The sequence below is a fragment of the Myotis myotis genome, unplaced genomic scaffold (genome assembly GCF_014108235.1).
Source record: "Myotis myotis isolate mMyoMyo1 unplaced genomic scaffold, mMyoMyo1.p scaffold_m19_p_10, whole genome shotgun sequence".
NCBI classification, from domain to species: Eukaryota; Metazoa; Chordata; class Mammalia; order Chiroptera; family Vespertilionidae; genus Myotis; species Myotis myotis.
The window spans coordinates 48683457-48708489 of NW_023416314.1; the positions used below are offsets into that span (position 1 = coordinate 48683457).

The 25033-nt window shown below is 52.9% G+C and overlaps 1 protein-coding gene across 15 annotated transcripts in view; it reads left to right on the forward strand.

Annotated features, from left to right (window-relative positions):
* Positions 1 to 25033, forward strand: part of MICAL2 (microtubule associated monooxygenase, calponin and LIM domain containing 2) — a 207327-nt gene that overhangs the window by 93452 nt on the left and 88842 nt on the right. For all 15 annotated transcript variants that reach the window (XM_036325407.1, XM_036325410.1, XM_036325406.1 and 12 more), the window contains 11 exons: positions 1056 to 1157; positions 2853 to 3008; positions 5877 to 5977; positions 10470 to 10727; positions 11795 to 11910; positions 12700 to 12826; positions 13436 to 13526; positions 14765 to 14912; positions 15911 to 16110; positions 16488 to 16594; positions 23405 to 23476. In XM_036325407.1, the coding sequence (XP_036181300.1) occupies positions 1056 to 1157; positions 2853 to 3008; positions 5877 to 5977; positions 10470 to 10727; positions 11795 to 11910; positions 12700 to 12826; positions 13436 to 13526; positions 14765 to 14912; positions 15911 to 16110; positions 16488 to 16594; positions 23405 to 23476 (1478 nt within the window). The remainder of the gene's footprint in view (positions 1 to 1055; positions 1158 to 2852; positions 3009 to 5876; positions 5978 to 10469; positions 10728 to 11794; positions 11911 to 12699; positions 12827 to 13435; positions 13527 to 14764; positions 14913 to 15910; positions 16111 to 16487; positions 16595 to 23404; positions 23477 to 25033) is intronic.

A 25033-nucleotide genomic window follows, 5' to 3' on the forward strand; every position in this document is an offset into this window, starting at 1 on the left:
CGATCAGCTGCCTCCTGCACACCCCCAACTGGGGATGTGCCCGCAACCAAGACACATGCCCTTGACCAGAATCGAACCTGGGACCCTTTAGTCCATAGACCGACGGTCTATCCACTGAGCCAAACTGGTTAGGGCGTATTATTTTTAAGCTTTATTGAAGTATAATTTACAAATCATAAAATTCACTCATTGTAGTTATGTCTTATTTAGCAAACCTCTCCTTTTTTAGGATGTGTATGTAAATTCTGATGCTGCATGTACACTATGATCAGAGGGTTTGTTCATGACGCCTTTGCATCGTCCTTATTATCAAAATCTTCTCCTGCCTGGGCAGGGCTTTCAGTTCTGAGCCAGATCGTGTCAGAAACCTCACAGTTTCACACACGGCTACAACTCTGACTTCTCCTGTCTTAGCCGGAATATTGAGAACTTAGGGGAGGTGTTATTTGGCTTTTGTCGCTGGGCATCCATTAAACTCTGAGACCCATGTGCTGTTCATCTTCCCCAGACCTCCCATGGATATTAAATTCTGATTATGGGTAGCCATCAAGGTTTCACTTGAATATGGTTTCATAAAAGACTGTGTGCTGCACAATGGAACATTTTGAGCATAATGAAGTAGGAAAGTCAAACTGGTTTCATTACACCCTGCATATCCTTTCGGGTCTCTTTCGCAATGGAAGGGCCCTGAGGAACCTGGGGACTATGAAGAGAACATGGGAGAATCTGTTGAAAGATATAAGATCCAAGTGAGACTGGTTTGAGAATCATTGAGGATAGACTCCCAGCCTTTACCTATAGAAACCAGTAAAACCAGGCATGGAGTTGGCGCTGCTGGTTAACTTCATCTTGGACTGAACTGACACTAAAGCCAGAAGAACTCCAGATTCCAGTGTGAATCTGGACAGCGCTGGGTCTTTCCTGTGGAGGCTCTGTCTGGGGCGCCTACACCAGGTGGCATTGTCCCTTTCTCATGGCCAACACAGAGGGGGTATAATCACTCTCTCTTCCCACCGCTCTCTGTGCCAACTCATCTCCTTTTTCTGTCCTGGTAGAAATTGGCTGGCGGGCAGAATTTCTCCCTGCTGACCACTCCTTGTCGGAGTTCGAGTTCGATGTCATCATCGGTGCCGATGGCCGCAGGAACACACTGGAAGGTGAAGACTCTTCTTTTTGGCACCAAGGATGGGGAGATAAGTGGGAGGGGGTGTATCCAGAAGAGGGTGGAGAAGAGGGGGTGAGGTGACAGGTGCCAAAGCTGGAGGGGGTCTTGATAGAAGGGCAGACCACCCTGTCGTGCCTGAGGTGAGTGTCTAGATAGCAGCCATTTAATTCTCTCTGAACCTTGGTTTTTCCAACTGTAAAATGTGGAAAATCAAACCCCGTTAGAGCATCGTTATAAGGGCTGGGGAAGGACTCCTATGTACAAATGCTTTGTGAAGGTTAAATGCCATGAAAATTAAAAGAAAAAAATCAACCCCCCTTTATTGAGCACCTGCCAACGTTCAAGCCGTGGTGCTAAGCACTTTCCTACTTACTTCATCTCAGAAAAGCATTTGTATATCATTAATGGCATCAGTGTGCTGTGGAGGATAATGCTCTAGAGGAGGAGCCCTGCTATTCTCATGACTTTTAAGCACATTCAGTGCTGGGCAGGAAGATGAGTTTTGCCCAAACTGTCAGGGTGCAAAACTGCTTCTCTGAGTTGTAAACTTGGGAGCACATGTTTTCTTGGGTTAGGACCTGGTTAGGTTGAGAGAGGAGCCGCATTGCCAGGGAATGCCTTCAGGCACCTCCACCCCGGCCCCAAGACTAATTGGTGCGCAGGTTGTACTCACTGGCACTAACTGTACTAGTTTGAGACCAGGGGTTGTGGGTGAATCTTCCCATGTGGCATCTCTTTGACGAGCACAGGTCTGCTTTTCGAGCTTGCCTGGCTCGAGGGCTGCAGACAGAGACGTCTGGCTGCGAAGGCACCTTCTCTGAGGATGGAACACACTCCCCGACATAGGGCTCATCTGAGAGAATTCAGGATGTGAGGTTGGCCTGCCGAGGCCCTTCCCACCTGCTGTGGGAACAGTGCGGTTCCTCTCTCTCCACCTCATACCTCTTCCCCTGCAATCAATAACCAATATCTGACAAAGAATTTTTAAGCTGCCAACCTGGATATTGTGCTGTTAGAGTTTATGATAGTGTGAGGAAACTCAGTTTGAATATTTGAAAATTCGGGATCCATGCTCAGCTTGTGTGTAGTTTGGCATTTCGTGAACATGACGGGTGGGCTGGGGAGGACGAGCCATTTGAGCAACTTGGGACCAAGAAGGTAGGCCAGTGCAGAGTCTCTGAATCAGCACTATTAACATTTTGGGCAGATAATTCTTCATCATGGGGACATCCCTGGCCTCTACCCACTTGACACCAAGTGGTACCCCCAGTTGTGGCAACCAGAAATGTCTCAACACTTTGCCAAATGCCCTCTGGGGGGGGGGGGCAAAATCACTCCCCATTAAGAAATATTAGACTAGAGAAACATGGCCATTTCTGACCATTTTTGACAAAGTTCTAATGAAGAATGACTCAAAGGAGTGGGTATACAGTAGAAACCCAAGAGTTTTAGTCAAAGGGATTTTTGACAGAGAAGTTTGGGAATCAGCATGAGGCTTGATGATATGGTGAGGGGATGTGGGGGCGTTCCCACAGCTGGCTGGAGACAAAGGTCCTGTCCAGCAAGTCTGCTGGGACCGTGAGTTTCGCTGACCGATGGACGTCAGAGAGCAGCTTTCTCAGTCATCTTCTCCAGCTTTCACACCAAGTCCAGAAGAAAGACCCACTCCTTCCCTTTCCCTCCGCAGGCTTCAGGAGGAAAGAGTTCCGTGGGAAGTTGGCTATCGCAATCACCGCCAACTTCATAAACAGAAACAGCACCGCCGAGGCCAAGGTGGAGGAGATCAGTGGCGTGGCCTTCATCTTCAATCAGAAGTTCTTCCAGGACCTTAAGGAAGAAACAGGTGAGACCGTCACCTTTCTCCAAACCAGGCCACCGTCACTTCCCCGGGGAGCTGCTGCCTTCCCCAGCTCTGGGGACTGGGATACTCACTCCGATTGAGTGGAAGCAGGGATTTCTCCTTAATAACGGGCAGGATTCCTTCCAGGACAAGAGGGATTCTTGAGGGAAAGTTCTAGATGTTGTATGTGACTATAAATACCTACTTATTTACTCAGGAAACATTTACGGAATGCCCGTTACGTCCTGGGATTGAATATTGTGGGATATAAAGCCAAGGCTGACACGATCCCCACCCGACACAGCTCCTGTCCAGGGAGGGACCCCGCGTTACCCCTCCTAATGCAGCCTGGTCGGGCTGTGCGGAGATCAGCGTGAGATTCAGGGAGCGCTCTGAGTGGGGAGCCAGTCACCTGGGGGTGGTCCCTGCAGAAGCCCAGGTGCTTTTGTGCAGTGTGCCAGCTGCCCTTCCTCCCAGGGGTCCAGGGATGCTTCGGGAGCTTGACACTCAACCAGGTCCTTGAGGAACGTATTCGTTTATTTACTTGACAAATATGCATTGAATGCCTACGAGGTGCCAGACGGTGTTCAAGGGTGTGAGACAGAGAAGTGGGCCAAACCAAACCCACTCCTGGAGCATCACGGGAGACTCAGTAAACAAATGACACAGCAGGTGGTCTGTAAGGAAGGGGGAAGTGAGGCATAAAATGCCTGCCCCCAATTAAGACATTTCCAGATTTTTTTTTCCTTATTAACCTAATTTAAAGATCTGTCTGTCCTTGAAAAGGGAGTGTGACGACAATGGTAAATCTTTACACTAAAAATACTAGTAAATCATCCACACCCAGCACCCCTGGCCCGGGATGCTCATTTTCAATGCTTCTTCTCAGTGACTTTCCACCTGCATCCCTACCTTTTCCATGGACCTAGCTCCCCTGATAGTGCCAATACTCTTTGTTATTCTGCTTTTCTCATTCAGCCTCACACGATAAAAACTGTCCCTGTGGCCGCCTAGTCGTCCTGATGGCAGCTTTGGCAGAATAGCTCATTCAGTGGGTGTATTGTCACTGCTCAATTGTTTACTCCATGGGGTGGCAAGCTGGCCGGCCACATGTTTCTGTCTTGCCTTTGAGCAAAGCATCATTTAAATATCTTTCAATGGCTGAAGAAAAATCAAAGGGAAACTATTTTGAGAAAACTTGAAAGTTATATGAAATTCAGGTTTCAGTGTCTAAAAATAAAGGTCTATGGGACCCAGCCCCCCACCTCATATGGTTACCTCGTTGCCGGTGCTGCTCCACCAGGAGGGGCTGGGCACAGAAGGCCCAAAGTGTTTACTCTCTGGCTCTTCACAGAAAAAGCCTGCTGACTTCTGAGTTAGACCTTTCAGTGACTCACTGTCACAGCTAAAACTGCTTCTGCGGGATTGTTTTGTTAAGCTAGTTTTCTAGGAACAGGGTTTGTTACTGAGCCAGACTTGGCCTCCCCTGGCCCCCGTGATGTGTGCCCACTGCATGACCCTCTGAAGTTCAGCACGGTTGCATTATTTTATTTAAAAAAAAGAAAAGGATTTCCTTCCCGCAGATTATGTCCCTTTGAATGATTTAAGAATTCTCCAACCCTCCCTTCCCCTCAAAACCCAGGAAAATAAATACTTAAATAAACCACCAACTATGAATTCTGACAGGACATGGGGTGTGTTTTTCCTCAGGTCTGAACGAGCTTCCTTTAAACTCTGCTGTGGTCGTCACCTTTGGCCATTGTTTCACATCTCTGCCCCTCGCACACTGATAGCGCTGAGCTTCCTCTGATTCTCCGGGGGCCCTCTGCCTTCACGGCTGCTTCCTATTTAGCAGTAATAACGGGGTTCCTATGGTTACCCAGCACGCCTCTGTGTCAACTGCGGATAATTGCCATGCGTCTGCTCCCCTCTGTCTTTTGGAGCAGGGGTGGGCAAACTTTTTGACTCGAGGGCCACAATGGGTTCTTAAACTGGACCGGAGGGCCGGAACAAAAGCATGGATGGAGTGTTTGTGTGAACTAATACATGTTAACACTGCTGCTGGTGAAGGAGCGGAGGGGAGAGCAAGAGAACCCTCCGCTCTTTCGGCTCCGCGGGCCGGTAGAACAGCCGAACGGGCAGGATCCGGCCTGCGGGCTGTAGTTTGCCCACGGCTGCTTTTGGAGGAAGCCACACCAGTGCTTCTCAAAGGTGAATCCAGCTGCCCCTAGGGCTTCTGATTCCGCAGGCCAGGTGGTGCCCTGGTCATTGGCGTTTCTAATACGTTCTTGGAGGCACCTGGCTGGGGTCCCCACTTTGAGAAGCACTGAGCTAAGCTATCCCCTCACTTGCCTTAAACGCAGAAACCTAGTCTATAAAGCAGCGGTTCTCAACCTGTGGGTCGCGACCCCTTTGATGGTCAAACGACCCTTTCACAGGGGTCGCCTAAGACCATCCTGCATATCAGATAGTTACATTACGATTCATAACAGTAGCAACATTACAGTTATGAAGTAGCAACGGAAATAATTTTATGGTTGGGTCACAACATGAGGAACTGTATTTAAAGGGCCAGAAGGTTGAGAACCGCTGCTATAAAGCGTCTATGCAATGGGTGGAAAGTGAAAAAAAGATACAACCTGGCCCTCTCACCTGAGTTGCTCCTGCCGGGCACCTGGTTTTCACACAGAGCCAGGAAATGGTGGAAGCCTCACTTAGCTGTGTTTGCTTGGGTAAATTCTGGCACTTGCCATGTCTTTAAAATGCATCTAGTGTGAACAGGCGGCAGGTAAATACGCAGGCAACACGGAGCTCCTGGTGCGCTGGGCACCGAGCACGCGGAACTGAGCGCACACTCGCTTCTCTTTTCAGGGATCGATCTGGAGAACATTGTTTACTACAAAGACTGCACCCACTATTTTGTCATGACCGCCAAGAAGCAGAGCCTGCTCGACAAAGGGGTCATCATCAACGTACGTCTCCCTGGGCTGTTACGCCCTGTCTTTCCCTTTGCGCCCGGGCTGGCAGCATCGGCCAGTGTAGGAGCAGCCATGGTCCTGCCAGGAACTGAACAAGGGGGAAGGGGGAGGGACTCCCACCACCACTTTCCTTCTCCTTGGTGTTGTGCAAACAGCCCACACCAATGCATGCAGAGGCGTTTCTGCAGAGAACTGGGGCTGGGGCGGGGGGAGGTTGGCAGGGGAGCTAAGTCCTTAACCCAGGTGTTAGTGTGGGTCTTTGCCCCTGAGAGATCACCTGAGCCTTCTTCTCCCCCACATCTCCTTCAGCCCTGCCCTCTTTTCTGGGAGAGCACAGTCATTGGAGGCAGATGGGGGCTTCTTGTCCAAGTGTGACACAGAGATACTTTCACTGTGAATTTCATGCTGTAGCCTCCTTGTCATGAAGGGGAAAAGCTCTTGTAGTAAAAAAGTTGAGCCCTGCCTGGTGTGGTTAAGTGGTTAGAGTATTGGCCTGCGTACTGGAGGGTCACCAGTTCGATTCCCGGTTAAGGGCACATACCTGACTGCAGGTTCAATCCCCGCCCTCATGCGGAAGGCAACCAGTCGATGTGTCTCTCTCACATTGATGTTTCTCTCTCTCCCTCCTCCCTTCCACTCTCTCTAAAATCAATGGGAAAAATATCCTCACTCTGCAGATAAGGATTAAAACATTGAGTTGAGTCTTGGCTCTGCCACCTGTTAACTCAGGGCAGCGACTAGTTTGCCTAACCTTTCTGGACCTCAGTCTTCTCGTGTGCAGAGGAGGAGTAATAGTTTCTGTCTGAAAGGGTGGTTTGGAAGAACACCTTTAAAGATGTATGCAGAGCACCAGATACCGTGCATAGCACGCAGTGGATTGCAGGTTCCCTCCACACCTTCTCCCCCTGCTTTGGCACCTGCTTTTTTGTCCTGCTGGCTTCCTGGCGTCTGCTTCCCGCCTCCATGTTTTCCTGCCTAAACAGAGGGCAGGGCTGGGAGGAAGGAGCATAGAGTGGCGGGCCTAGGGCTGGACGCGGCTTTGGTCAGGTGTTCAATCTCTCCTGAGCCCCTGATCCTGCCGCTCCTGCCACAGCCTGGAGAGAAGGATCTCAGTCCAGGATCAGCCTGCTCTCCGCGCCGGCCTGCAGCCGAGCAGCATGGTGACCATTCACTGCCGCTTGTCAGGGAAGAATGTCCCTATCTTCTCGCCAGCCTGAGCTGGCAGCGGCCAGATGGCACTCATAACCCAGCCCTCCCCTGGGGCCAATGCCCCAAGCAGGAGGGTGGGGACCTGGCAAAGGGACGACCCCCAGGAGGCACTGGGATGACAGTCCACCTGGCCCAGCTGCTGGGAGGAGCCAGGGGGCCTTGCAGGGCAGGAGGTCACATTGCTCAGTGGTTGGGTGAGAACCTAAGTTGCCGGAAAGGAGGTGTGAATGAGGGCGGGGTTGAATGAAGTCAGCTGAGCACCTCTGGTGGGAGCAATGGCTCAACATGGGGTGCCCCCTGCTGCCCTGGGGGGAGGCAAGGTGGTCTCCCCTTCTTTCCTCTGCTCCCAAAGTTGCCACCTCTGTCGGGATGCCTGTGTCAGATAGTGAAGGACTATTTGGGACAGGGGTGCAGGTGCAACGGGTACCTTTGGGAGGGAGGGGTGCCTGTGTCAGTCCATCCCTGGGGCGGTAGGCAAAGTGTGACTTGCGTTTCCTGGGTCCCTGGCTGAGCACTCCAGCCTCTGGACGCTGAGCTTCACTCAGGTCACTCCAGGGCACTGTTCCAGGCCACAGCATGTTGTTCATGGCGACTCGATTCCTTGGTGTCTGAGCCCCTCCACCTCCCATCTCAGGCTCTCCATCGTGGCTCACTCTGGTCCCACATATCGTAACTATGGAGGAGCTGGGAGCAGACTCAAGCCCGTGCTTGTGCTCACCCAGGCCTTTCCTCCCCCTCAGAGACTCTGGGAGCATCTGAGGGGCCTGTAGATATAAGACACGGACTCTTACCTAGAAATTGTCTGGACATGGGAGAACTGGGCACCCATTCGGTTCAGGAGCGCTGGCCCCAGTCTCCAGGGTTTAGCTAAGCTCTACAGTATTTGAATAAGCTGGGAGCCAAACCTTGTGTCCTGAGCCACTTGAATTAACATTCATCTCTTGCTCCTGAAGGAATGGCAAGTCCTCCCTGCGTCCCTCTCCCCATGTGGGTCAGCATCCTCCTACAGGCACACAGGAGGTGCCGAGAACAGGCTCACTGAATGACTGATTGACCTGCTTCCCCCTCTCTTCCTGCTCATCTCTGGGCTGCTTTCTACAGCTACTGAAGGGAGAGGAACGTTTCTCCTCGAGAAACCATGCCTCCTGGCTCCCAGCTGTGACCACCTGGCCCTCCCACACACAGGCGAGGATTCCGGGATGCAGTGGGCTTGGTCTCACCATGACGGGAGCGTGGTGGCCAGGTGTGCGAGGTGGATGCCCATCACAGCTGGTCTCCCGAGCCTGAGTCCACCCTCATTTGAAGCACTGGACAGGCCTTGCCCGGCCTTCTCTTTTGGCCTCCAGCCTCTTTCTAGCTCACCATTTAGGGTGACCATTCTTCCGTTTGTATTACCCACCTTTCCTCATTTTTGCTGCTTCCCTCTGCTGCCCCACCTGTCTGTCTAGCATTCAGCCTCGCTTCAGTTCCCTAGGCCTGTGGAAAATGGGGCCCAATTTCATCCCCCTGCTTTTATCGGAATTTAGAACTACTTCCCCGTGCCTGCCCACTTTACCCAGAGCCTCAGTCCCACTTTTTTCTTTCTTGTCCTTGTTTTTACCCCCTCCCTAAAGTTCTCCTTCTGCCATCCACTCACTCACCTGCAACCTCCTGCCCTGCAAGGCCCCTGGCTCCTCCCAGCAGCCCCGGCCAGGGGGCTGTCATCCCAGTGCCTCCTGGGGGCCCGTCCTTTGCCAGGTCCTCCTGCTTGAGGCATTGGCCCAGACATTGCACGTTGTCACACCCACCCGTTGCCCGGTCCACCCCCAGGTGCTTGCAGCATGCCTTGAAGAGGGGGCTTTTTGTTGAGACCTGTTTGTTGATGTTTCCCTGTCTCCTCTCCACTCCTGCAAGGGAAGGAAGTGACCATGTAAGTGTAGGAACAGGTCTGAGAAGGGAAATCAAATAGCTGGCGCTCCAGCCTGGACACCATGACCTAACAAAGCGCTCTTGGGCCAAGGCCAACTGGGGGGACGTGGTGTGAGTGTGAAAATAGTAGAATTCCGGGGACAAGGTATTTGAAGGCGTGGCTCTGGGGAGAATGAGCCCTGTAGGTCACTCTGTTTGCAGATGAGACTGCCTTCTTTGTAAATGCTCTTGCTGGTGCCTTGGGTGGGTCCAGGCTGCACTCCCTACAGGCTGCATTCTGTGTCATGGTTACTAAGGAAAGGAATTCCCACTCATTGAGCCCTTCCCACACACCCGCATCAGGCTGGGGGTTCCACACGGTCTCATTCAGTCCTCACACGGCTCTGTGAGCTGAGTTTGTTATCCCCATTTTATAAGTAAGAAAATGGAAAGTCAGAAGAGTTTACTAACTTACCCACATTTACTCCGTCGGTACACAGCAGAGGTGGGACTTAACCTGTTGCTTTCAATAACCCAAGGCCTGTGTTGGTCTTATACACCCTAGTCCCTGCCCGGCCTCCCCCAGGGATGTGCACCTTCTGTGTCACCTTTTGGGAAAGATGGTCTTTTAGTTTCTTTAGCCACAGGATGAGCAGATTAGACTTGGGAGACGGCTGTCCTGCAGGTCCCTCCAGAATGGGTATCCTGGTCCTCTAGGCTCAGATTCTCCACCCGCTGGCAGGAAGTGTAGCAGTTAATACTGTGAGAGCAGGGTCCTGAGCGGCCTTCAGCCTGTCCAGAAAAGGGGAAACGAATTTTGGAGAGCAACTCTGAGTGATGGCAAACACCCATTTCTTTTCTGGTCTCGTTTGACCACTAAACACAGCACATCTGGACCACATCAGCTTAGCTTAGTTCATTGTACACGCACTCTTTCTCACTCTTCTCTCTTTTAATTTCACTGAAGTAATCAGGAGAACCAGCCATATGAAAGATGCTGCTGTGTTTGCTGCAAGACCATTAGTATGTACAGTGTCCATTACGACACCGTGTTCTCTGTTGGAACCCCTACGTGAGACTGTTCTTTTGGAACTTAGTGCCAGGAAAAAATTACCTCCCCGAGGAATTTCAGTGCTGTTTTCTTTCTGATAAGGGGAGAACTGTGATATATCTCATTTCCCTTTTGCGTTGGATGCTTAATCACAAGTCTGTTAACCCTCACAGCTGGCCGATTTGGTTCCTCTTTCTTCCCTTGGCCCTGATTTTCTTTGTCTGCTTGGACTAGTCTCCCTGTGCAGACCCCATTCCAAGTCCTTCTGCGAGGGAGGGGGTGCCAGGCCTGGCCCTTGGAGGGGCAGGCGGCCGCACTGTGCTCCCGTTCTCCCCGCAGGACTACATCGACACGGAGATGCTGCTGTGTGCCGAGAACGTGAACCAGGACCACCTGCTCTCCTACGCCCGCGAGGCTGCGGACTTCGCCACCAACTACCAGCTGCCGTCCTTAGACTTCGCCATGAACCACTATGAGCAGCCCGATGTGGCTATGTTCGACTTCACCTGCATGTACGCCTCGGAGAACGCGGCCCTGGTGCGCGAGCGGCAGTCCCACCAGCTGCTCGTGGCCCTGGTGGGCGACAGCTTGCTTGAGGTACCGCCGGCATGGGGGGCCCCCTCACTCCTGCCTGAAGAGAGATCTCCCGTTTATGTTTTCCTGGCAGCCGCTGCTGTCACACAGCCGGGGAGGGCAGGCCCTCGGCCCGTCGGCAGGACTCCACCAAGCCCAGCGTGGCCTCAGAGCCAGCCCTTCCACTAAATCCAGGGGAGCCCACGTGTCTGTATCGGCCAGAGAGCTTTCTCCTCCCTCCTCCTGGGGTGCTTCTGGGCTGGCCTCTTTGCTGAAGTACAAACTCAGGGGGCCTGGTCTGGACTTCAGGGCGTCCTTCTCAGAGCATGTGGCCCCTCAGCCGGGCCAAGATCCCTTCCTCATGTGGGTGGGTCTTGGTGGTCTTGCAACATTGAGGTCATGTAGGATGCAAGAGAGGCATGTGGGCCCAAAGCCCCGGTTCTGTCCATGGCCTCCCTGCTCAGAAGGCTTCCCAGAAAATCCGCAAATGCTAGGATCCTCAGGTTACATAAATGCTTTCAGAAGGGCTCTGTTTCCATCTGTAAGGGAACCACTACCCAAAATGTGTTTACGTATTTAACCCAAGGTGAGCATCAAATTCCCAACTGTGCTGTGGGTGTGCGCGGGACAGTCTGGTGAGAAGGGAGTTTGATGACTCACCCCTTGCTCACCATGGTGTGTGGACTACAACCTAAGCTCCTTGGTTAAGCACTCAGCACCTCACCCCACACCCACTTCTCAGTGATTACTCTGCTCCATAATCACCGCTGAACCCACACCACACGGACCCTTCGCCCGTCAGGCTCTGCCATTTCCAGCCACCGAGACTTTGCTCGCTATCTCCCCCCATCCCCGCTGCTCCTGAATGGATTAAATCTGAATCCTATGCATCCTTTCAGTCAGCATAAAGGCATCTTCTATGAAACATTCCCCATTTCCCTCCCCCAGCGTGGGAGTTTGCCTCTGCCTTTTTTGAGCCCCAAAGCGGTTTTGAGCCTCGCCTGGGCCTGGCAATGGGAGAGTGCTGGATGGAACTGGAGAGCAGGCTGGGAGTTGTTAGAATCACCCTAAATTTCCATTTTTCTTTGCAGCCCTTTTGGCCCATGGGCACAGGCTGTGCCCGTGGCTTCCTGGCGGCCTTTGACACGGCCTGGATGGTGAAGAGCTGGGACCAGGGCGCTCCTCCGCTGGAGCTGCTGGCTGAGAGGTGAGTGTGTGGGCCGGGCGGGCTCACGGCTGGGGCAGGAAGGGAGCACAGCTGGCTGCTAGGTGGCACCTGGATGAAGCCTCGGTCCCCTCCCATCTGCCTTCCCATGTGTAGCTTGATCATCGGGGTCCCCAAGGAAATGTTCTCCATCACAATCTACCTCCTTCAGTGACTTTCTCTGGGGGCCAGGACCATAGGTCCTCGATGCCCAAGAGAAATTTTCATCCGGGGTAGCCCTGAAGTTGAGGTTCCAGCACTGCTCAGTTGCCCGGGACCCGGAAGAGGTTTGGGGGAAGTTGCCAGGGAAGTGCTGAGTGCCCGACCCTGTTGGGGGCTGGTTCTCTGATCCCCCAGGAGAGCCTGGGCTTCCTCCCAGACCCCTGCTGTTGGCCACGTGGCTGTGACAGCTGGTGGCCTGGGAGCAGTAAGGACTGGTGGGTGGGGACCGGCCTTGGCTGGTCTTGGGTGTGGCGGCCTGTGGTCATGGGGGATAGGCCCCAGAGGCCGTGTGGCTGAGTGGCGGTTATAGCAAAACCACAGGTCCCTGTGCTGCCAGCTCTGCCTGAGGGAGGTGCCAGCTTTCCCACCTCCCGGGCTCCTTCCTGCCTCCTCTGCACCCCTTGAACCTCCCCCACTTCGCAGGTCTCAAGAACCACGAGGGTCAGGCTTTGCAGGGAAGGGTTATACAAACACATCTAAGAAGCCCTTGAAAGCCGGAGAGGGTGGGGGTGGCGACCAAAGCCTCAGGCTTCAAGAGCAATCCCGACCCCATGCCCTGCCTCCCTCCAGAGAAAGTCTTTACCGGCTGTTACCTCAAACGACCCCAGAGAACATCAACAAGAACTTTGAGCAGTACACGCTGGACCCGGGCACGCGGTACCCAAACCTCAACTCCCACTGTGTGCGGCCCCATCAGGTGAGTCCTTCCCAGGGATCTCGTCTGAGCCCCCTGCACTGAGCGGTGGGAAGGAGGGGTCACCTGACATCTCGGCACATCCCCGGGACCAAGGCCACCAAGCCTCTGGGCCCTACGGTGACTCTCGGGGAGTCACAAGAGTAACACGGAGTCAGCACCTCTGTGGCCCACAGGAGAGAAGTAGAACATTTGTAAGTGGACGTCCACATTTGTACATATATTTACACCCGTTTGTCACCATGCACACCATGTTGCTAAGCATACCTCCCTCAGTCTACTTGGTGAATTTGAGTCCTTTTCAGCATCATCCTAGAGTCCTTTTATTCTCTCCCATTGACTCAGAGCCTCTCAGTCAATAGCTCTAGGAGTGGCGTGCATTTTAAAAGTTAGCCGTGACCTATATTTACACTGAGTGCTTCCACATCTGGGTGGATAATTGCGGCCCGTCGCTCTGTATCTCAGGTGGCCTGTGTCCCCTCGCTGAGGGCCCAGCGGGAGAGGAAAGGAGTGGCCGATAGATACTAAGTCGAGAAGGTCAGGTGCCCAGGCCCTGAGACTGGAATGTGGGGGAAGACTGGTGGGCAGCTGCGTGTTCTCTCTTGCTTGTAGGTGAAGCATTTGTACATCACTAAGGAGCTGCACCACTCCCCCCTCAAGAGGCTGGGCTCCATGAGGAGATCCGTGGGCCTCTCCCGGCGGGGTAAGCCGCCCTCCCGGGTCCCCTGGGAGGGGCTTTGCAGGGAGGAGGCTGCCCGGGGGCACAGAGGACCTGGGTGACCTTGGCCAGGCTCCTCTCCTCTGCTCTTCAGTTTCCCCTTCTGTGACACCGGGACAGTGACGCCCTACGTTATAACCACCATCAAGGCGTTCGGACGTGCTGCACGCGTGGCACAGTGAACTGTGGAATCACTTCCCTGGGACCTGCTCTTCTTCTCCCTTCATTTCCAGTCTGGGGTCTGCCTCCCCAGATGGACAACAGGGTCCATGTGCTCCATTCTTTTCTTGGTCGTCTAGGGCCTGGCACAGTGCTGGGGGGCAGGGATGATACAGGAATAACTCCCAGTACCCATCAGGCTTTGCTCAGGTCACCGTCCTGCTTAAAGGCCCCTCTGGCCTCCGGTCACCCGCCCAGACCTTGTGTCCTCCCAGCTTTTGGGCTCACTCAGCCTTACCAGCCAGCCCCTTCCCTCCAGCACCACGTGCCCCGCTGCTGCCGCCCGTCATCAGCCATGCTACACATGGGGACGGGTTTTCCTGGTCTTTCCACGGCGCAGTCCTTTCTGTCTTCCTGCAGCTCCTTCTTCTGTCTGATGAATTGCTAGACACTTTTTTTTTTAATATATTTTATTGATTTTTTACCGAGAGGAAGGGAGAGAGATAGAGAGTTAGAAACATCGATAAGAGAGAAACATCGATCAGCTGCCTCCTGCACATCTCCCACTGGGGATGTGCCCGCAACCCAGGTACATGCCCTTGACCGGAATCGAACCTGGGACCTCTCAGTCCACAGACCGACGCTCTATCCACTGAGCCAAACCGGTTTCGGCTGCTAGACACTTTTTAAGAAGCAGCTCACATGTACCCTCTTTGTGCCTCTCTGTGGCAAGTCCCGGCCCTGGCAGACGCCAGGCACCCTGCTTCTCCATCATTACAGCACCGCGTCATTGTCACCCGCATCCGTGTCTGTCTTCCCCACTGGACGAGATGCTGGCCGAGTCCGCATCGTCCCGCCTCTGTGTTCCAGAGGGTCTTGGGGACCTGCTGTAGGAGAGCATGCTTCCTGCCCCAGCAGCCTGCCCTCCCGCCATGCTCTCCACAGGGCCCCTTGCCTTGGTGCTATTCCCCATGTTCCCAGACATGGTGGCAGTCAGAGAGCGGTCCCCAGGGGTCCCTGAGATTTCCCCAGAGCACCTCACTGTCTGTCTCCCATTACTGCAGAGTCAGACATCCGGCCCAGCAAGCTCTTAACCTGGTGCCAGCAGCAGACCGAGGGCTACCAACACGTCAACGTCACCGACCTGACCACGTCCTGGCGGAGTGGCCTGGCCCTGTGTGCCATCATCCACCGCTTCCGGCCTGAGCTGATGTGAGTCTGGGGCCCGGCTGAGCCTGCCAAGCTCCTCACTGCCCACGGGGACCCTGGAGACGAGGGGAACCAGGACTGTTCTGCTAGAGGCAGAATCTTCAGAACTTGGTTCAAAATTTCTCTTTGCATATTTTTGATTTGAGTTTTTCCTTAAGCTTGTTTTGTTTCCCCTTTGCACTGATGAATCTGCCCACAACTCCTTTGATCTGTGTTCCTAATATGTGACTCAGGCTCAGTGGTTACCCGTCTCCCGCCCCTCCATTTCCACACGTGGGAAAGTTGAGCATTCCCACCATGGAGCTCTACCCTTAGGCAGGAATGATGGGCAAGACCTAATTCTGGGGGGAAATGTGACGGTTTACAGCCCAAATAATTAGAGCTGAGACCCGAATTGACTAGCTGTGTACCATTGGGCAAGGCACGTGCCTTCTCTGAGTTTGTTTCTTCATTTATAAGTTGGGAAATATGTCAGGTTCATTAGGGAGATTGAATTATGTGAGCACCTCGTGATGTTGAAAGCACAATGCATCGATTGAGGTTGTGTTTAAACCACTGTGTGCGGTGTAACCTCACACTCACAAGCAAAGGCATCCAAAGGGCTGAAAGGAAACCTGCCAAGGCGTTATCAATCGGTACCTTTAGGACGTGAGGTTGCCTTGAGAAGGGGGTGGCTCTCACTTAGCACTTTACAGGTTATAAATCACTTGATTCTTTTTTGACAAGAAGCCCATGTTAGTTTTGTAACAAAAAGAAAACAAACGTAAGGGAACTATCTAAAGGCTAAGTAGCTCATGCATTTCCCAAAGTGGCGTACACCATCTTCTGACAGCCCTGACGTTCTTGTGGCCCAGATCTGGACAGTGTTAGCTTCTTGTGACTGAGGCTCCTGGGGAGCGGGGTCGGGGTGTGATTCGGGACCCGGGGCTGGGGTCACCGCTCCTTCACTCCCCCCACCTCTGCCTCCTCTCCCTGAGTTTCACCTCGTTTTGATTCTCCAGCAACTTTGACTCTCTGAACGAAGATGACGCCGTGGAGAACAACCAGCTGGCGTTTGACGTGGCTGAGCGAGAGTTTGGCATCCCCCCAGTGACCACGGGCAAAGAGATGGCGTCAGCGCAAGAGCCCGACAAGCTCAGCATGGTCATGTACCTGTCCAAGTTCTACGAGCTCTTCCGGGGCACCCCGCTGAGGCCTGTGGGTAAGCACCTGCTTTGGACCACGCTTCGCTCTGCCCTTGAGCCAGCTCTGCCTTGGGCCATCTCCGGCTGCTCTTCACCCTGGTGTCTTCTGTTCTGGGCTGACCCATGCCTTCCCTTAAGGCCAAACAGGGATGGGTCCCACAGACCCATGTGTGTAAGTGGGTCTGTGTGTAGGTGATGCATGACGCCAGGGTTCTGGTCTGCCCCCGGCGTTGGCGGTCTCTGGTGGGGCTGCACAGCCCCCTGCCCAGGCCATTCACATCTTTAGTTGGGGGAAGAAAATTATTTTGGAGGGACTTTATAGCAGTGACACCCCTGAACCCTTGGGTAGCTGTGGCAGGACCCAAATCTCAGCCATACTTTTACTTCCTAACAGACTCTTGGGGCAAAAACTACGGAGAAAATGATGACTTGGGCGTGGCCAAATCATCCCTTCCTCACAACTATCTCAACCTCACGTTTCCCAGGAAGAGGACTCCACGAGTAAGTCAAGGCTTGGCTTTCCTTTAACTGCTTTTTGCGCATGGATGGGGCTGGGGGGTTGGAGAACGTCCTGCTCTTGGTCTGTGTCTGCTTAGTAACTGAGTGTTTTGGAAGTTCCCCCGGCACTTCGCTGACTTAGAAGCAGTTACAGTAGTGGTTCTCAACCTGTGGGTCGCGACCCCTTTGGCGGTCGAACGACCCTTTCATAGGGGTCGCCTAAGACCATCCTGCATAGCAGATATTTACATTACGATTCATAAAAGTAGCAACATTACAGTTATGAAGTAGCAACAGAAATAATTTTATGGTTGGGTCACAACATGAGGAACTGTATTTAAAGGGCCAGCAGGTTGAGAACCACTGGGTTACAGGAAGTTCCGGGTGGATCAGCGTGGCCTCCTCGGTGGGGAGGAGAGGCAGCTTCTCGCTTTGTTGAGCAGTTTATTTCGATCAGGAGCACAGGGGCCATTGAGAGGCAGGGCGGTGATGCTACAGTTACACATCCTGTTCTATTCTTTTTTTTTTTTATTCATTCAACGAATGTCCGTTGGGCCCTACAGTATGCCCACATTAGGGCTGAACTTTTTGTTAGTTTTTGACAAGGGGAGGACATGGACAAAAATGACTACGATAGGCTCCTTGCCTTTGAAGAGCTCAGCGCCCAACAAAGAGGTTCCCGAGCTTCCCTGACCTACGGCACCCTGCCTGTCTCAGTACTTTTTTCACGGTGCCCCTCGATCTAAAGAAGTTCCATTTATTCAGTAGTTAAGTTCAAATATCTTATAAGGGCGTTTTGCAAGGTCTACGGCAGACTTCACCATGCTTCCCTAGGAAATCTAAATACCCCGCGGCTCTTCTACGAGCTGACTGAGGTGCCACAGGGTGCCTTGGTACCCGGTTTGGGAATGATGGGCCTAATGAGAAATAATTGTATCTGAGTGATGGCATCTCTGGGAAAGGGATAATACACGTCGTCTGGCTTATTGTGCTCATTGTACAGATTTTAAAAAGGGGGCCCAGAGGTGTTAGGTGGCAAGTCCTGGCCCAGGGCTCGCCCTGGCTCTGAGCGCACGGGGAGCCTCCCTCGCTTGGCAGAGAGGGTGCAGGCCTCTGCCTGTCTCAGCCTCTCGCAGTTGCTGACAGTCATGCCATGTCCTGCCTCCCCTCCACCCAGGGTGTGGCCTCCCTCCTTTCTCTCAGCTGCTGGAACAGCGGTCACTTTTTCCACTGAGACCCGCGCTCCCTGGAATGTCGCAAGCAGTTGTTGGGCTAGCTGCATAGGGTACTCGGCGCTCCCCCACGCCCTGTCTGCTGGGAGGGGTGGGTGAGCCAAGTGAGGGCTGGGGAGGAAGGTGCGCAGGTCTGCCAGGGTTTTCAGCAGAGCTCTGTCTGCTCTGCACCCCAGGGCGCCCCATTCAGAAGCTCAGTGTGAGGGCTGCATCGCCACCACATGTCCCGTGAGTGAAAGCTGTCCCCTGGATACCAGCCATAGGCGTGCTCCCGCCAGGCCAGTCATGTGTCCTCTGAAGCCCAAGGACCCCACTCTGGGCTGCCCCATCCAGGCAGCCAACGCAGCCTTTCCACAAGCCCTCGGGGCCAAGCGTTCACCACCTTTCTCCGTTCACCGGATTCTCCCACCACCTAGCCCACAACTGAAAGAGCAGAAGGGGCTGGATTGGAGTTTAAACCTTCACTCACCACTCCTCTGTTTACAGAGTGACTGAATGGAAAGGGCCTGGCCAGGAGGTGGGAATGGTCAAAAGTCAGCAGTCAGCAAGGCCAGCCAGGCCCCTGACGGCTGCTGGGCCCTCGCTCCATGTTCTGCTGGCTCTGCTAGGAAATGCAGGGGAGCAGGTGTGAACCATGGCTGGGCTCCTCCAGCATGTGCCGTGGGCTGCCCAGGGGAGGGCAAGTTAGTAAGGCCCCTCCCCACCCCTCACCAGCTGCCAGAGGAGCACTGAGCTATGGGAACGCAGCAGCTCACGCGCATTCACAACGTGGCATCGTAATCTGAAGAGAGTTCACTGTTTCTCTGTTGAGCCAGTCTTAAAAGCCTTTCTCCCTCCGGTTTTCACTGTTGGTGTTACATTTTTTTTCTCATCCCCAAATCTGCTAATGTCACAATCCCAGCAAGACGGACCAACGTTAGGCAAAATAAGACTTTTCCTCCCCGAGGACCTTGTAACTTTCCATCTACCCGCCACGAGGTGGTCCCTCGGTGAGTGGGAGCTATGGGGCTGCTCGATGAGCTCTGAGGACCGGCGGGTCCAGGCCTGTGGGAAGAAGAGCCTGAGATTCTCTTTTCCTTTTACTACCCCCGGGGTCTGCTTCTGCAGATCTGCCTCTCATCCCGTAAGCATCGAAAGCCTCAGGGCAAGCGACAGTTCCGGGGGACTCCAGGGCTCTTGTCACCACACACCGCAGGTGACACCTGAACATATGTGGTCTCAGTCCTCGCTCTTCTAGGCCTGCCACATGTGGGTAATGCCTGCACTGACGGCCACTTCAGCCATTACATGCGTCACATGTGACATATGCACGCAGGGGGCCTGATCTTTTCCCCATTCTGAGCCCACACTTTGGAGGACAGCACAGCACAGCGGCTGTCACTTGTTCATGAAAAGCCCATCCCAGAAGCCGGGTTAGTGGCCCCGGGATGCAGATCCTGCTCAGCTGGCTGATTCGGACCCAGGTCCTCCTCCAGCACTGGTCCCCGGTAGAGTGGCGTGCACATGACCTGCGGGGGGCCTGAGTCAGCCTCCCAGTGCTCCTCTCCATGAATCTTCTGCACAACTACTCTGCAAAGAGCCAGGGGTTGCTAGGGAAGAAAGTGCTTCCTGTCCTGGCCGGTTTACTCAGTGGTTAGAGCGTTGGCCCGAAGACTAAAGAGCCGCAGGTTCGATTCCAGTCAAGGGCACGTACCTCAGTTGCAGGCTCAATCCCTGGCCCTGGTTGGGGTAAATGTGGGAGGCAACCAATTGATGTGTCTGTCTCACATCAACGTTTCTCTCTGTCTCCCCCCACCCCCCTTTCTTCCACTCTCTCTAAAGAATCAATGGAAAAAATATCCTCTGGTGAGGATTAACAAATATATTTTTTTAAATGTGCTTCCTCCTTCCATCTATTCAACACATCTTTACTGATGCCTAGTTTATGTTGAGTTCTCCCCTTGGAGCTGGGGTAGAGCAGTGAACAGCACAAGCAGGACCCTGACCAGGGGAGCTTGCCTTCTAGAGGGGCTTCTGCAGTTCCTCTAACTCTCCTTCCCCAACTCCTCTCCCAGAACCTCCCGCCCAGCAGCCAAAGCTCCTGGCGAGCAGCCTAGTAGTTCTCAGTTGAGAGATTGAAGAAGGTTTGGGAGAGTCCAGAGGACCAGGTCCCGATGCTCCCCCCCCCCCCCCCCCCCCCCCCCCCCGCTCTCCTCCTCCTCCTGCCCTCTGTGCACCCACAGCCGGAGGTTCTGAGCTGGTTGCAGCATGGCAGTGCACGTTGAGGCCAGGCAGACACGGTTTTAGGTGTGCTGGGGATTCACGTGCTTAAAACTCTCAGGAAGTTCCTGGGCTTGTCTGCAAGAAGATCGTAATAACGAGCATTGTATTGCTGTGAAGACACTGTCAACAAATGCGCGCTGCAGGTCTGACACAGTCTTTGGCACATGGAAGGGGCTCCGTAAGTGACAGGCCATGCCCTTTGCAAGTACTGATTAAGTAAAGATGCTCGTCTTCTGAACAGATGAGTGATGCTAGTTGGATTGAACCGTGCGTTCAGTACTGCAACCATGGGCGATGTAGCACTTAGAGCATCGGGAACAGTTTCCTGTGTATCGCATTCGCCCCTCGCGTCGCCTTCTAAGGGAGCGGGGAATGTGTCCTCATCCCAGCGAGATGCGGAAACTTGGATGTAGGGAGGTTAAATTGCAAAGCCATGTAGGTGGTGGATGTCAAAGTCAGAACTAGAATTCTAATGTCTGCTAACTAGCATTAACCTCAGTGACAGCGTCTAACACACAGCACTTCATGTTATAAGAAATGTTTTACATAAATGACTTTATTGATCCTTACACCAGTTATGACAGTGTAATATCCTATAGTGAGGAAACTGAAGTCAGAGAGGTTAGGTGATTCCTCTAAGGTCACACAGCCAGGAAGTAATTCATGTCAGAACTCGAACCCATGTTTCCTTTCTACGCTGCCGTTGAAGAAGAACAGACTCTCTTGGCAGTGTCACAGGCCATCTTTCTAAATCACATGGCAACCACCCTTCTCAACCAGGTCATTTGCTTGCAATGGCCAGTCTCTCCCTGTGGCCCAGATCTGAATTTCTCCACAATTAGGTTATACTGGCTAACTAAATACACAGCTTGTTTACTTTGGGCTAAATTCACATTAAGTCAGGCAATATGGGAACATGGTGATTTTGTGCTGATCAAATAAATGATCAGATTGGGAGATATATGCATAATTTTTTTTTTTTAGTGGAGATACCAATTAGTTTAATAAATGATTTTTGGTGTGCAGAATCTTACAAGTCACTAGGACATCATGACTTAAAAAAAAAAGTTCAGGTGAAAGGGATGGAAAATATTAACAGAAAAAGAAAGTGAGTTACTGGTTTATTCTCACGTTCTGTCTGACTGGCACAATAAGTATTTTCTTTCTCCTTGCAACCCAATTCTTTGTAGAATAAAATAGAGCCCAAGGAGATGGGGGTGCTGGGGCAACTTTAGTTCCCAAATAGAGATATACAGTTAAGAAAAAAAAATACATAAACATCTAGGTTTGCGTTTTCTCCACCGTTTAGTTTTAACCTAGCTCTTCACTGCTCACCTCTCCACACAGACCACGGTTTACTGTCCCGTGGCTCAGGCTGAAGCAGAGGAGCTGTGGCTGCTGCTGCACACACTTTCCCTAGAGGTGCTTTCTGTGGGCCTGCGGCTAAGCCCGGCCTTGGACCTAGACAGGCTCTGGTTGTTGGAACAGTCACACCCACGGCTGTTGAATGCAATGGAGAGAATAACATGTGTTGTTCTTTGAGGGAAAAGCCAAGTCTTCATTTAAGGTGGAAACAAACAAACAAACAAGAAACAATGGAAAACCCGAAGATGCTGCACCGCGTGTTCCTGCCGGGTGGGCAGGACATCTTGTGCTTCCACACGCTGCAGTCCGAGGCCAGCGAGGCCTTCACGGGCTGCGGAGCTCGGGCCAGACAGCCTGTGCCGCTAAGACCCAACGCTGTTGCAAATAGGTCATCTGTTTCTCTTGGTGTTTGCCCAAGCGTTGGGCCTGAAATAATTTCCAGTCACAGAATAATGAGTTACTGGGAGCTGAGGAGAATGTGGGAGGGACGGCCGGGCCCTTTGATCTGTCCGGGTTTTTGTTTTTTGTTTTTGTTTTTTTGATGCCTGGGTCAAATTTTCAAACAAATATTAATGACTAAGCTCTGGTTGATCTCGTCTTTGAAAATATTAAAGGTCCTGGTAAATACGGGGAGGGGTCAGGGGCCGGGGGAGTGTAAGAACTCGGGAAGCAGGTGCTTTCTGTTGGAAGCCAGTGAGCACACAGCAGACCGTGCTAGGGACTCCAGTGGTAGTATTAGTGCTGTTGCTATTATGTGGTATATTAGCATCTATTGTAATAACAACCGAAAGTATTAGTGTTGTTCCAGAACAACTGGGAGGTAAAAGAATCCTCTTGTGATTGGGCCAGTTTAGGGTGTGTAGGGCTGATGGGGTGGTACCCCTGGGTTGGAGGGGAGAGAGTGGCCAGCCGCCCTGGCTGCTGCATCCCAAGTGGAACCAAGGCCGGGATTTGATTGGGGCCTGCTGTGGAGGGCCCTCTGAGGCCGAGGAGGCTCCCTGTAGGAGGGAGACATAGTTGTGGGGTGATTCCATGGTCATCAGGGGGCTGGCCATTTGGAGAAGGTAGAGAGGTAGGTTTAACTTCATTGTCAAGAATGGACTCATCCTGCAGTGTTCAGGGGAAGAACTAAGTCAGCCCTCACACCCAGCCCAGCCCAGCTCATAGCAGCAGCACAACCTGTGCAGTTCCACCCATTCCTTTGAGGCTCAAGCCTGACAGCAGGAGCCCGTTGGTGGTCTTCGTGGAGGTGATGTGATGGGCTTGGTTAGTGCACGTTTCTCTGGGTGTCTCTGGGTGTAAATGTCCAGATTCAGGCAGCAGAAAGTAGGCTGTAAAAGGCTATTGGTAGGGCAGCCACGTAATTTATTGTCTAAACCAGGATGCTTTTGAGGGTGAAAGGAGGCACTATAATGATGCCGGGGACAAAAAGCGATGAATCACACAGTCCTGGGCACACTGGCTGTACACTCGCCACAGGGTTCAAAGTCTGGTGCTCCTTTGAAGTTAAACTATCTCGCACTGGTAGCTGGGGTGGTGTCCGAGTGGCCGTCACATCCCTGGGCAGCTGCTCTGAGCCCGAGAATCCTGCCCTTGAGGTGAGCCAGTGTCTCATAGGCAGCACCGGAGGTTTTCAGCAGGCCTGGAGGCCACTGCCTGAGACCGAGGTCGCATTCACCACGGGGACAATCCCTGCCCTGTCAGGGAGTCTGTGCTTTGGGATGTTTCAGCTGGATTTGGGGATGTGATTCCCACCCCTTCTGTCAGAAACTGGCTCCCCAGATGGAGGAAGACCCTATCCCCTGCGCCCAAATGGAGCTCTGGGTGCTGGGTGGGGTATGTCCATCTGTCTCCTGGGCAGGCAGGGCAGTGGGCCCAGTGCTGGCTCAGGGCTGTCAGTGGGTCCGAGGTCCTTGATGGTCCTGAGCTCACGGTGGTCTCTTGGCCTTTGCAGGTGGACAACCAAACGGAAGAGAATAACGACATGAACAAACGGAGGCGGAGAGGCTTCAACAGCCTGCACGAGGTTTGTGTGCACAGCGTTGGTTTTAACAGAGGCCCGTGGCCTGACAGCCCATGGCCACAGGCCCAGCCGCCCTGGCCCTCCTTGCTCTTCTCTCTCTGGAGCTGCTCAGTCCCAGGCTTGACTTGGTGGAATAACAGTCAGGTTCTGGTCCTCACTCCACTGCTTACTAGCAATGTGACCTTGAGAAACAGAGCCAGCCAGGGTGGGGCTCACGTCTGTAAAATACAAATGATACATTTGAAATGTATGAAACCTGGCAGGATTTTTAAAGATTATATAAGATGTTATGCAACATGCGGGGCCTGATCTATGGCACCTATGCTGATCAATATGTAAGCACTATCAAAAGTGAGCAGTGAAGAGGCACCAACTGTCCGGCTTTTCTCCCCGTCATTGTTTCTACCTTTTGTGTTTTGTGCTTTCTGCACTTGAGTCTTGAAGGCCAATGTCCCAGTACCCGCAAGTGCCACCTTCTGGTGACAGGAGAACATTACAGGCTACTTTGTCAAAACCAGGCACCAGTCCCTCTCCTGCTACTGAAAAATTGATCAGCAGAAAAAGAGGGTATCAGTTCCGCTTCCCCAGGCAGCTCTTTAAAGAGACCTGAGATATGCCTTCACTTGAAAAGGCCGTCCCAGTCCCCGCAAAGCAAGCCCCGGTGCTGTCAGTGAACTGCGGGAGGCCAGCGCTAGCTAGCCTGACGGCTGATGCCATGATTATGACACAGAGGCACGTGGGGTCGTTTGTATAACACATTATACCCGGGTTATAGGGCTTAGAAAAGACTTCCATCTGAAATGTGTATTTTTATGACATTGTGTTCATGTCTGTGACTTGCTTCATGGGGAAGCCTTGACTGGGATCAGCACCCTGGTCCTCACAGCTGAACTTTGTAACAAATAGAGCCACCAGGCCCGCCATGGGGAAGAGGGCGCTGCCTATGGCTCAGCCCGTTTTCTGGGACGCTCGAAGGGAAGCGCTGATAAGGCCTGCAGTTCCATTCATGTCTTAAAATGTGCTCAAACGCGTATTATCCACTGAGTTCGAAATCACCCTTGTCCGAACCCTTATAGGATTTCTTTGGGGGAATCCCTTCAAGAATGGCTTCCTCGTCTCTTGGCGCTGCTGTGAGCCAGAGCCAGTGATCCAGGAGATGATGGAGAGGAGGAAGCAGAGGCTGAGTGACTGGAGGAGAGATGTCCGTTTCCCGGTCACGGTGCTGGCTCTCGCCTGTGTGCCTGGGTTTGCTCTGGCCTCCACCTAAGGAGCGTCCCTTGCATGCACTCTGTCTCGGGTGGGAGTCTGCTCCTGCCTCTCACGCGGGCCTTATTTGAGGGGCCGTTTGTGCTCTCTCTGTTGGCGGCAGCACAGGAGGGGAGAGTGGAAAGAAATCGGTTGCACCTGTCCCTTCTGAGATGGTTCTGGGCTGTTTTCTGAGCCAACTTTTTTTGCTTCCAAGTCAAATTTACCCAAACCATAATTCTTTCTCAGTTCTCACTAAGTGTGGGCCCAGAACCGGCAGCGTCAGCATCACCTGGCAGCTGGTTACAAATGCAG